The sequence below is a fragment of the Sapajus apella genome, unplaced genomic scaffold (genome assembly GCF_009761245.1).
Source record: "Sapajus apella isolate SASKATOON/1434 unplaced genomic scaffold, GSC_monkey_1.0 scaffold13, whole genome shotgun sequence".
Taxonomy (NCBI): Eukaryota; Metazoa; Chordata; class Mammalia; order Primates; family Cebidae; genus Sapajus; species Sapajus apella.
In genome coordinates, this window is record NW_022436953.1 from 244859 (window position 1) to 258434 (window position 13576).

At 36.4% G+C, this 13576-nt stretch overlaps 2 protein-coding genes across 3 annotated transcripts in view; one reads left to right on the forward strand and one right to left on the reverse strand.

Annotated features, from left to right (window-relative positions):
- The window catches only part of TM9SF3 (transmembrane 9 superfamily member 3), a 70457-nt gene that overhangs the window by 48475 nt on the left and 8406 nt on the right, over positions 1 to 13576 (reverse strand). For both annotated transcript variants that reach the window (XM_032281144.1, XM_032281145.1), the window contains exons 2-3: positions 11572 to 11767; positions 866 to 988 (exon numbers count right to left, since the gene is read on the reverse strand). In XM_032281144.1, the coding sequence (XP_032137035.1) occupies positions 866 to 988; positions 11572 to 11767 (319 nt within the window). The remainder of the gene's footprint in view (positions 1 to 865; positions 989 to 11571; positions 11768 to 13576) is intronic.
- LOC116553715 (mitochondrial import receptor subunit TOM7 homolog) lies at positions 8840 to 9263 on the forward strand. Its single transcript, XM_032281151.1, has one exon. The coding sequence runs from the start codon at positions 8886 to 8888 to the stop codon at positions 9051 to 9053; it is 168 nt and encodes a 55-aa protein (XP_032137042.1). The 5' UTR covers positions 8840 to 8885; the 3' UTR covers positions 9054 to 9263.

The following is a 13576-nucleotide window of genomic DNA, read 5'->3' on the forward strand; positions in this document are numbered from 1 at the left end:
CATGCAACACAGTAATGATGATGCATATAATTATCCTTTGATATTACCTTTCTTATAAATTTCATCTTAGTACGATATTAAACTCTGATCTCATATGTCCAGACTTTGTTAGTTTACTGCTCATAACCACAGTAATCTGCTAACAATTTTAAGAATTAGAAGAAACATTCATTACACCTAAGAGCAGATTTCCAGAGACAAAAGAAAGAAACAATTAGAGAAAAATGTGATCAAACATATTGGCTACAGCAGCTGGCTGTGCTCTGCATCATAAATAATTTAATCAAGTCCAACACAAATGATTTTGGACTATTCATAAATTGGCATTAACTATGCCATAGCTCTTCTCCATTAATATGGATAAACAAGAGCAAAAACGTAAACATTTTTTTAAATTAAAGAGTTATGGCAAATAACATAGGAACTAGCAAAATAAGCCATTCAAAAAACTATCATACCTAGAAATCATACTACCACAGTACCCACATGAGAAAAGGATAGATTAAAACTCCTAAATCCTATTTAGTCCCTTTAATTGTATTTAAAAGAAAAAATTAAAATAAGATATGAAAAAAATGCAAGCAGAAGAATTTTTTAGATTACTCTAAGCACCTTTTCACTCTTGAATCTGAAAAGTTACACTATATAAAAGTTCTATTTTAGGCAAGTTTCATGTAGGGCATGGCAGTGTTAAAAATCCTTCAGGCAACAGGTGACCATAAAACTCGTATTAAAATCATTCTGTAGGAAATGGTTAAAACACATTTACATTATGTTCCAATATACAATCACCTTAAAAGAGTCATTACATAAATTCTGATTATGCAAATTTTCTCCAATCTTAAATACAACATATAATACTTACCCCATATTGGTAAATCATCTATGTACATCTGGTACCAGTAGTGATTTTTTATGGCATATACAAATGCATCTCTCTTTTCTTTATCTAAATCAATTTCACAGTAAGTGGCTGGCATCACATCATCTGCATAAGGTAAAAATTGCAAATTAACCCACTAGTTTGCAAAATAGTTACATACAAAAAAACACAAGAAAAAAGCCAACATTTCCTAAAGTTAAAACTTATATTCAGAATAGTTGAATCTGAGTGATAAATATGTGGGGGGGGTCAGTGTACTATTCCTCTCTTTTTCTGTGTATCTTTAAGGTTTTTTTTACAGTAAGAAAATTTTAATCATCTTTATTTTCAAACATTAACTTACTAAATGAAGAAATCATCCCTTATAAGAAAATTATACAAGAAAAATTATAAAGTAACTTTAAAATAAATTGATTTTAAAAATCAAAATAAAAAAGCTTAAACACATAATGTTTTTATTTGATATATACAAAAGCTCAAGAATATGATCATAAACAGAGATAACCATTTCTGGCTATAAGATCTCTGAGATAAACATTCATTTTAACATTCTTGGAAAGACAAGTCACTAGAAGTCACAGATTCTATGAAAACACCCAGTGACTACTCATAAGTAGGAAGATAAAAAGGCAAACCTCTATTCAGCAAGCATCACTATTTATAAATTGCCTTAAAGTCCCCTAAAGATGAGTCATTTTCCACCCTTGACTGCTTTCAAAAATACTGTTACTACAATTCTATTCAGATGGTTTCTAACTTAATAAACCTAGTATTTCAAAATGTACTTGTGTTTCTAATAAAACAGAAGAAAATTTTTAAAAAACCTACAAATAACATGTCAATCAAAAGAAGTTGTTTTGGTATATTAGTAGCAATTAGAAAAAAAAATTAAGAAATCATTCTGAAAAAGAACACAAAAGGAAACACGTTTGTTTTTAACTTCTATACTATATTTGTACTATGATATTGGTTATTTGGAATATGAAATGAAATTTCTCTAAAGAAACATTATTAAACTTTCTACTGATCAAAAGTTCTTAAACATAAATTGTAGCTAAATCATTAATTTAATGGCTCAAAGAAATAACAATCTAATTTATAACTCAAGATATGCAGCAATATGTCTCCCCAACCCTCAACAGAGAGGATAGCTTCCCATATTTTAGACCAGCCTAGAATGGACACCCCAAAACTACAACACCAAAGATGGCAGTAAACACTGAAGTCCCATGGAAGAATGTCAGGGAAATACTTCCTCACCCTCAAAGTATGAGAAGACTAATTTGTCTACAACAACTCCCAGATAGATTTTCTTTCTGCCCAAGCCCTCCTAGGCAGCAAGGAATTTAAGAGTTTTATGATAGCTTAAAAACAAACAAACAATCAAACAAAACGGAGGCTGAGCAGTGAAGCAACGGAGGGTTAAAAAATGAGACTACTTCAAAGGGGTTTCTACAGCAGGAGCTAGAAAAACTGGCAGCAAGAGGTCCTCAAATGGGATCTCCATGGAGTGAGATAATGAACAAAAGGCAGCAGGCAACTGCAGCTACAGAAGGGATATTCAGAACCAAAGTAAGGTCCAAGCTTAAGGAACAACAAATGACCACAGTGGCAGTAGGAAACCTTACAGCTACCTCTGCAAAGCCACTGAATTCCTAGTCGTTAGAAGCAAAAATTCATTTTTAATGGTCATTAACAACATGGTAGATTTGGTAGAAAGCTCTGAAATATACAGTATGGCATTTATCTGTATAACGCTTTTTTTTTTTTTTTTTTTTTTTTTGAGATGGAGTTTCACTCTTGTTGTCCAAGCTGGAGTGCAAAATATGATCTCGGCTCACTGCAACCTACACTTCCTGGGTTCAAGCAATTTTCCTGCCTGAGCCTCCCAAGTAGCTGGGATTATTACAGGCATGTGCCATCACACCCAGCTAATTTTTTTTGTATTTTTAGAAGAAATAGGGTTTCACCATGTTAGCCAGGCTGGTCTTGAACTCCTGACCTAAGATGATCCACCTGCCTCAGCCTCCCAAAGTGCTGGGATTACAGGCATGAGCCATCATGCCTGGCCAATCTGTATAAAACTTGTAAAAGATTTCTCAATCTGAACTTTAGTCCAACCAATTCTTTGTTTCCCAACTGATGGCTCTGCCTCTACACTCAAGCCAACTCAATTCCCACACACCTTGTGCTCTCTTGGCCTTTGAACTTTTTTGCTCATGCTGTTATCGCTACCAACAATGTCCAATCTAAAATCCTCCCCATTCCCCAACCCTTGCCTCCACAAAGGAATCCCTTATTCCCCACTCCCCACACTTCTCAGACCCACTCCCACAACTCCTTTACAGCATGTAGGCCTGTACCATTTTCTACCTCATACCAGTATCTTGCTCCTCAAAAACACCATTAGGTCCTGAGTGCTTTGTCCGTAACTGATTATACCCTTTTAATCTCCAGCCATGCCTGCTTTAGTACCCTGCACAGCCTAGGCACTAAACAAATAAACAAAAAAATTTTAAGAGCATAATTTTCCATTTATTTGGCAAAGGAAACCACTAGGCATATTAGGGTATCCACCTATACATGTACCTGTGTATGAAGAGTGTGTATGTTTGTACAGAAGAAGAAAATGCCAATTTATAAACAAATGAAATTTTTGAACAGGGTCCCTCGGAAGGGCTGACGAAGAGGTCTTGAAGAATATCATCAACTCATGTAAAATCTAGAAATGAAGCGTGTTAAAAGGGAAAATCTATTATTATGACAGGCTATATACAAAGGGTGTTGGTTGGTCATATTTTAATGAAATTCCTCTTCCCAGCAGGTAGACAAATACAAACATTTGGCTGCCCAACTGAAACAGCATTTCCCTAAGGAAGGAGACAATCTGAAGATAACTAATGCAAGTGTATGAATATGCCAAATCATTATTCAGCATTCTACATATCTGGAAAACAATCTGAAAAATCTACCAGCATACATCTGTGCTTTAAAATTATAACAGGCTATATCCTTCAAAGACAAAACACACATCCATGAATTCTGAAAAAGATGCAATTCAGATTTTACTAACGTAAATAGTTTTTATGAGGGAAAAACAAAGTAGGAAAGTGACAAACGTTAACCTCATTATTCAAACAGAAAGCAAGGTTAGATAGATTCTGGACATTATGTACCAATAATCTACCATCAATTCCCAATAAAACTCTAGACTAATAATTGAATAGGCAATAAATGCACTGAGAAAAGAAAGTGATAATTATTCATGAGTTCTCTAAGAACACAGTAGGCCATACTTTGTTTACTTTCTCTTCTGATAACATTGCATTTGGAAAATGACAAATAGTCTACCTCTAACTCAGCAGCACTTAGCAGTCTCTCATGAAAGAAATCAGTATAGAAAAATGTATAGAGAAATGGACAGAAAGGTGAGTTTTAGTCTGAGTTCTAGTATCTACTAGCTATGTGAGTAAAAAGCAAGTTATTTAACTTCAATGAACCTCTCAGTTCCCTTAACAGAGATAGCATCTACACTATCTCCTTCCCAGAGTTAAGAATTGAAAGCATCAGGCCAAGTGCAGTGGCTCAAGCCTGGGATCTCAGCTCTTTGGGAGGCCCAAGGCAGGCTGATCCCTTCAGCCCAGGAGTTTGAGACCAGCCTGAGCAACATGGCAAAACCTCATCTTTACAAAAACCAGAAAAATTAGCCAGGCGTGGTGGTGCATGCTTATAGTCCCAGCTACTCAAGAGGCTAAGCCCGGGAGGTTGAGGCTACAGTAAGCTGTGATCATGCCACTGCACTTCAGCCTAGGAGACGGTGAGACTCTGTCTCCAAAAGAAGAAAAAAAGGACTGAAAATGCCAATACATTCAAGGAAGTGTTCTTAAGTTTCCTTGGGCCTTGCACCCCTTTGAGAATGTGATGAAAGTGACCTCTCCCTTGCCCACCCCCTGAAAATGCACATTCACACAATATTAAGGTAGAATTTCAGAGGGCCTGAAGACCCCGGAAGCCAGAGCCTACCACAGAGCTGGAATGCAGTAAGATACTCAGTAACTGCTGAATGAACTAGAGGAAAACAAGAACTGGAAAAACTGGTATATTCACCGTTAATTAAATAACTGTATAAAGAGTACTGACTGACCAACATGACCAGCAATATAAACTGTGTGATTTTTTTCTAAATGAGAATTTGGCATCATGTATCAAAAACTGCCTTAAACATGTTTATGCCCTTTGATTCAGTAATTCAACTTGTAAGAATTTATCCTAATAACAGATTCAGAGATGCACTGGAAATACTTAAGCACAAGGACAGCCAAAAGCATTGCTACTTCTGTTTCTTGTTTTTTTTTTTTTGAGACAGAGTCTTGCTCTGTCGCCAGGCTGGAGTGCACTGGCGCAATCTCAGCTCACTGCAATCTCTACCTCCTGGGTTCAAGCAATTCTCCTGCCTCAGCCTCCCAAGCAGCTGGGACTACAGGCATGCACCACCATGCCCAGTTAGTTTTTGTATTTTTCAATAGAGACGGTTTTTCACCATGTTGGTCAGGATGGTCTTGGATCTCTTGACCTCGTGATCCGCCCACCTCAGCCTCCCAAAGTGCTGGGATTATAGGTGTGAGCCACTGCGCCCAGCCAAGCATTGTTATTTCTAATAGCAGAAAAAGAAAACCCTTTAAAGAAGGATGGAAGGATCAAAATATACAACTAGAAAATGGGGGGGGCGGGGGAGGAATCACAGTATCCAAGTTATACAGTACGATGTAGTCACATTTTTAAAAGAATAATTAACAATATGGGGACAAGCTCATAAAATGTCAAGAGAAAAAAAGTAGAATAAAAAACTAATTATATATAATTTACTAAATGAGTTAGAATGTGTTTAAAACAGTGTCTGGCATATAATAAGCACTATATAAGGATGTGTTAAATAAACTTTAAAAAATCATATATATAATGAACTCAATTTTCACGTTTTAAAACAATGTGGATAAACAGAAAGAAAGACAGAAGGACTAAAGGAAATACAACAAAATGTTAATGGTAATCCAGATTTATATTTTCCTATAGTTCCTAAACTGTGTATTTGAACTTGTATCACTGTTAAAATCAGAAAAATATATATGCATATACGTTCCTTTAAAAAACAAAAACAGAGATGTCAATCTGAAGGAGAACAATGTTATCAATGGTTTGAATAAAAACTTGGAAAAAGCCCATATTTATCAAATCTGCAGTTAGTACAAGTTACAATAAATCAGTAATAAGAATTGACAAATTTCAGATTCAAATTATTTGCTCTGGCTAAAACACTTTGGCTGAAACCAACAGGACAAAATATTGTACCAAGTTCTCAGACTTCCACTTAAACAAGGGGGATTTAACCACAAGTATGTTTCCTCTCTCTCTTAAAACGTATTAAAATGTCAGTGAAGGGATAAAAAGGATGTTAAGTCCACAAAGACAAAAAGAAGAGCAGACAGTGGGGAAAAGATTTTTTTTTTTTTTTTTTTTTTTTAAGACGGGGTTTCACCATGTTGGTCAGACTGGTCTTGAACTCCCAACCTCAGGTGATCCGCCCACCTTAGCCTCCAAAGTGCTTGGATAACAGGCATGAGCCACCGCGTCCAGCCTTTTTTTTTGTTTGTTTTTTTGAGACAAGAGTTTCGCTCTTGTCACCCAGGCTGGAGTGCAATGGTGCAATATTGGCTCACTGCGACCTCCACCTCCTGGATTCAAGCAATTCTCCTGCCTCAGCCTCCCGAGTATGTGGGATTACAGGCACCCACCACCATGCCTAGCTAATTTTTGTACTTTTTGGTAGAGACAGGGTTTCACCATGTTGGCCAGGCTGGTCTCGAACTCCTGACCTTAGGTGATCCACCCACCTCAGCCTCCCAAAGTGCTGGGATTACAGGTGTGAGCCACCACACCTGGCTGAGAAAAAGATTTAAACAAATTTTTAGAAAATGGAAAACAGCTGTAAGATGACAAACTACTAATAAACCAGGAGAAAACCTAACAGGAGAGTGATGCCTGCAGGGAGGGAATTGGTGTCATAGAACCCAAGAGACCCTCAGGATTTGGAAGTTCTAAAGATCCCAAAAGCTAGGGGGACAGATACAGGACTGAACACAATGGGAATTGTATTAAAATACTGAGTATGTACGTGGAGGGGCTGTATGGCCAGGTGCCCTCCTCTACCCTTCATACAGCTAGACACACACTGTACCCTCACTTTAACCCTGTAGTAGACCAGGCGGCACCTTCCTCTAGAGAACTTAAACCAGAGAGGCTCCAGAATCAGGGACAGCAGGAATAGCAGAAGCTAGGAACTGAAAACAGCATGGGGGGATTACCTGATGTAAACATCTTCAGGATGAATGAGTAAACCTGCCATTCCCCCAGTCCTTTTTCCTCACCCTTTAGCAATCCAGGCCTAAATCCCCCAAGCAGATATCTGGAGGTAAATACTGCATAGTGAAGACAAGAACAGCCAAGATTGAGAATCACTAAACTAAAAATACATAAGCCTCTAACAGCCCTTAACAAATCTCCATATCTGCAGTACTCTCAACTTACCAATTAATTCTAAAGAAAAAATACTTGTAAAATAATTTTAGCCCTCTGTTAAGTTGGGAAATTTAAGGAAGAAAATTCAGGGAAGATCAATAAAATAAACAGAAGGAAGGAGTCCTGTAGAAGTCACTGATATTTCCACAATTAATAACCTTCATTATACTGTAGGAATTCTCAAAGCGGGGAAGGGGCAGGATGGGTGAATGGTGATCTCTTCTAGTTAAGAATTACTATTCCAGCCGGGCGCTGTGGCTCAAGCCTGTAATCCCAGCACTTTGGGAGGCCGAGGCGGGTGGATCACAAGGTCAAGAGATCGAGACCATCCTGGTCAACATGGTGAAACCCCGTCTCTACTAAAAATACAAAACATTAGCTGGGCATGGTGGCACGTGCCTGTAATCCCAGCTACTCAGGAGGTTGAGGCAGGAGAATTGCCTGAACCCAGGAGGTGGAGGTTGCGGTGAGCCGAGATCACGCCATTGCACTCCAGCCTGGGTAACAAGAGTGAAACTCCATCTCAAAAAAAAAAAAAAAAAAAAAGAATTACTATTCCAGATCATCTAATGTTCATAATGAACCAATTATCATAACAAGTAGGCACAAACCGTCCAGGTACTAGACAATTTCTTAAAAGCATACTATGTCTTAATAGCTAAGAGTTCAATGGTAAACAAGAGTGCTACTATAATAGGCTAGTGCAGCAGCTTGGGGATAAATCAGTCTATAATTAATAAACTAACATTTCATAATCGCAAATACAAAATCAAGTTGTATACGAACCCACACTATGTGCTATTAGTGTTCTTAATTACCATTTTTTAAATATAAACTATATACCAGGAACTTTGATAAATGCTCTATATGCATTCTCATTTAAACCTGACACTTCTATCAAATACATATTATTTCCTACACTTCACACATAAGCAATACGAGATCAAAGAAGTTGAATAATGTGCCCATGACCACAGAGGTAAGCAGGCACAGACCTGTATGCATCAAGTCTCTCTGACTCTAAAGCACATGTTCTTTCCACACTATCATGGCAAGGTTCCAAGAGGTACCTTCTAAAACTGGGGGGTGATGAAATCAAACCAGGTTCAAAGATGCCCAATCTAAGTGTGCCCTTCTATATTTAATGTATTTTCTTAAAATTGTTTCAATTTAGCATTTTTGTCTAGTGCTAGAATATAAGATTATTAAGAAGAAAAAAGTTGTGTATAAAATCTTAAGTGAGAAGCATCCTTTATTAGAGTTAGACTATCATTAGTTCCTTAAAATAGTCTCTTTAGTAATCTTCATTTTACAAAACGATACCAATCCATGGAGCCTGACACAATCTACTAGGTTAAAAAAAGATGTGGAGTTGCTGTAAAGGTTCCTCCCAGCGCCACATGGCCATCGCCACACGGCCATCACCATGGTGAAGCTGAGCAAAGAGGCCAAGCAGAGAGTGCAGCAGCTCTTCAAGGGGGGCCAGTTTGCTATGCACTGGGGCTTTATACCTCTTGTGATTTACCTGGGATTTAAGAGAGGTACAGATCCTGGAATGCCTGAACCAACTGTTCTGAGCCTACTTTGGGGATAAAGGATTATTTGGTCTTCTGGATTTGGAAGCAATTAGCAGACAGCATGGAAGATGTATGCTCTGGCTCGGATAAGAGATGGGACATCGTTCGGTCGCCAGCTGGATGGCACAAGGCTTGTCACAGATGAATCTCTAGCAGAATGGAACTTGTACTAACTTATGATAGAATGTATCAGAATAAATGTTTTTAACAATGTTAAAAAAAAAAAAGGGTGTGTGTATGCATATGTAAACATGTACGTATGTGTACATATAGCTTTTTCTGGTTTCACACTTCTAAAATTTTGTTTTATTTGAATACGCCTTCAGAAGAATCTTTAAAAGTCAAATATTTAAGAGATGAAAGATTAACAATATATGGTAAATAGAAAAAAAAAAATATATTTATATACTTTTGTCAATAAAGCCTAAATAGAATTAAAATGGAAAAAAAAAAAAAAACAATATATGGTAAATATTTCTATAGCTCACAAGAGACATAATGTTCCAGTTTCTATTACATTATTAGTATGCTATGATACACCATAAGTAAATCACTTTGTCTCTGGGCTTCTGGGAGAGAGAATTGGATGACACAATCTCTAAGGTGCATTCTATTTTTTAAATGTTTGGTTATTGTAAGTGACAACCTAGAATACTTTTCAAAGCATGATCAACTTTATCTTTGAACATAGCAAGTAAAGGGTTATAGTAGAGGGAGAAGATAAATCTAATCAGCATTTACTATTTCATCTAGACCACTTAATTTAGCAGTTTCTTTAGCAGCATATCTATGTTGGGCATGGAAACTTGGTAAAACCCCTAGGAATCACCAACTCTCACGGAATAACACTTGGCTATCTCTTTTTTTAATCTAAAAGTGCTTAGCTTAGTCTGAAAAGAAAATAAATCCCACTTCTCTACCCATGAAAACCATCTTCCTCTACTTAAATAATCTCTCCATCTCAGCCTCTAGGAACTAATAAAAGGGAGTTTAAGATTGCTGAATAAGTACTCTTCTTTAGTAAATATGGGTGAGGATCTCAAAAACTAATGAAATCTGTACACAATAACAAAGTATGACTCAGGAGTTCTGCCTATTCTCTCTTGTTGGTTCCTCTTTAATAAATTAGAAATGTACACCAAATACAGAAAAAGACGAAGTAGATATTTACATATAGCACAAAGTCTCAAAGATCACATTCTGTAGTTTCAGTTTTCTCCTTATTTGTGACTAAATACTTAAATTACCTAACTAAATTAAAACACAAGCCTCAAAGGTATGTTTACAGTGATTCATAAAATTACAGGCCACGCCACTGTGGTTTACATTTACAACCTAATTTTATAATTAAGCCCCGAAGACTATAAATGGGGAAATGGGGGAGGAAGAAGAATGTAAATATATACCATATACCTATCTTCAACAATAACTTATTAAAAACAAGAATAAAATTTAACAATAAAAATTAAAGTAACATTATCTTTAAAATCTCATTGACATTCTTCTCCAAAGTGCTACAATAATAACATCTTTAGTACTAAAAATACCAGAAGTCAGTTACTATTCATCTTACATATGAAGATAATGAAATTAAAACTGCAGTAAAGAATTTTATGAATACAGTACCAAAAAAAAAAAAAGAGTGGGATTAAAATCCAAAGCTCCTGTTTACAGGATCCGTGATGTATTCAAAAACCATGACATCTAATCAAAGATCCTGCAAAAATTCAATTACTCAAGCTTCTGCTCACCATGCTAAAAATGCCTATCCAGGAAATACACTCTCTGATAAACTTCACAGAGAAAAATGAAAAGTATAAACACACTCAAAGGACCTGATAAATAGATACCTACATAATAACTAGATAAGGAGAAGTTTAACCCCCAAATTTAACAAGTCGTTTACATGTACTTAAAATTTAAACATCCTATAGGTATTAACAGGATAAATTAATACAACACTGATAAATACATGGTAAGCCTATGGTACAAGTTTGAATTTGAAGCTTTACACAAGAATTTTAAGTATCCACACATCCCATTACAGCCTCAGACTTCCATAAATTACTTTGTTAAATATCTATGAAGGTCTTCCCAGGCCACAAGTGTCTAATAAACAGGGGGTTTACTAGATAACACTTTTCAGACGGAAATATGTTAAGGAAATACAATTTTATTAACAATCATCTATTTTATTATCTTATAAATATTCAAAGAAAATCTTTGTTAATTACTAATATACTTTCCTAAATGTAATACACTTCATTTACAAATTAAAACACATTTTAGAGTCTAAAGCAATGGTTCTCAACTGATGGCAATTAGCAATGTCTGGTGACTTTTTTGGTTTTCACAAACGGAAGGTGCTACTGGCATCTGGGAAGTACAGGCCAGGGACTCTGCTAAATATCCTATAATGTACATGACAGCCCACACAACAAAGAATTATCCAACCCCAGTGTCAATAGTGCCAAAATTAAGAAACCCTTGTCTACAATCTGAATTCCACTGTAAGGACTACTAAGGTTTACTTACCTTTAAATTTAATATCCAGACCACTAAATTCCAACTCAACCCCTTGAAGTGCTTCTCCCAGAGTTTCATGGTAATGACTGATACTTTTTTTTGACCCCACACAGAATGGAAGTGAAAAGTATTTATATGTTTCTTGACGATTATGGTAGGGCCCAACAGTATTCATCCATAAGACAACTTCCTCTTTATCTTGATACTGAAACAAAAAAAAGCAAACAATAATTAAAAAAAAAAAAAAACTAATTCAAATTAAGGGGATATTTGTTATGTGTCCTAAACAAAAGTGCATTGTCTCTGTTCAGGAAGCTATAAAATAAAATACTGGAAGCTTAATCTGATGATGAATGTCTACATCTTAAAAATGAAACTTAGTGAATTTTAGAATTATATCCTGATTGTAGTCTCAGACAGATACACCTTTTCCAAACTTTGTTTTATAGAGGTAGTGTTTAAACTATGTCTAATAGTTCATAAGAGTATGTCTATTATTTACATTTATACTATCAAATAACAGCAAATTTGCAACCATCATGACTTACCATGCTAACATGGACAAGGAAAGAGAAAACAAAATCAGTAGTTTATCCAGAATCTCATGTTAATCAATAAGAAAAAAAAAAAAAAGAAAGAAACCTAATGTTGCCACCAAGCATGAATAAAATTTCATCTTCTTGTGAGACTTTCACACAGCCACTGGTCAAAATACAACAGAGGAGAGAAATGACCAAATACAAGGAAGAAGACTACCATGGAACCTTCAAAAGTCCATTCAAGCCAACATTCTATCTTGTTAGCAGCCTGAAAGATATGCATAATATGCATATTTCTTTGAAAAAGTAATTATGGCACTATATGTCAGTGACTATCATACATAGCTAAATCTGAAGTGTGGTCCAATTATGACTTTGGGTAGTTTCAAGGTCCAAGTGGGAGGTCTGTCAAAGATTTCTAAGATCTCTACAAGTTTAAAGTTCCAATGATTCTACGGAAACCAGTTACTATGGTAATTTCAAAACTAGTGATTCTAATTATCAACATAAAGACAACACTGGATGCATTTAAATCATGATGCAGATGTTAATTCACTCAACAATTACTTACTAAGTGTCTTAGCATGTGAAACAATTGTGTTTATAACTGAAGATACAGCTTTGAACAAGATGTGTTCCCTGCCCTACTGGGAGAAAGATGGGCACTGAACAAGCAGTAATAATAAGGTAGGTTGCTATGGAGCATATAATGGAAGAAGCTATTCAACTAGCCCACTATGAAATCCTTATTTCCAGTCCTCCAACTAAAACTAGTAAATAAATAAACATTTTCAATCAAAACCTAACATCTCCAAAACCAAACTCATCTACCCAAATTCACTTCCCCCAGCTACTACTTTTTTTTTTTTTTTTTTTTTTTTTTGAGTCGGAGTTTCGCTCTTGTTACCCAGGCTGGAGTGCAATGGCGCGATCTTGGCTCACCGCAACCTCCGCCTCCTGGGTTCAGGCAATTCTCCTGCCTCAACCTCCTGAGTAGCTGGGATTACAGGCACACGCCACCATGCCCAGCTAATTTTTTTGTAGTTTTAGTAGAGACGGGGTTTCACCGCATTGACCAGGATGGTCTCGATCTCTTGACCTCGTGGTCCACCCGCCTCGGCCTCCCAAAGTGCTGGGATTACAGGCGTGAGCCACCGCGCCCAGCCAGCTATGTTTTTCTAATAGTACTACCATTCTCTCAGACATGGAGGAGACTCAAACCCCAAAACCCTCTACACTCTATGGAACCCAAAAACATTAACTCATACATTCTTACCCAAAATATCTGCCTTTTTCTTTTGATTCACACAACTACTGCCCTAAGACTTAGACCTAGTCATCTCATGTTCAAATATAAATGCCTGATTGTTCAAATACAGCTAGGTCATTAAGGAAATAACAAATGATCTCACCTTTTGAATACCTATGTGACAGGTACCAAAGCATCGAGTTAGGTATGAAGAATATAAAGGTAA

What these genes read in the sequence shown, in the direction of transcription:
- LOC116553715 (XM_032281151.1), top strand. Translation starts at nt 8,886, where the DNA reads ATGGTGAAGCTGAGCAAAGAGGCCAAGCAGAGAGTGCAGCAGCTCTTC.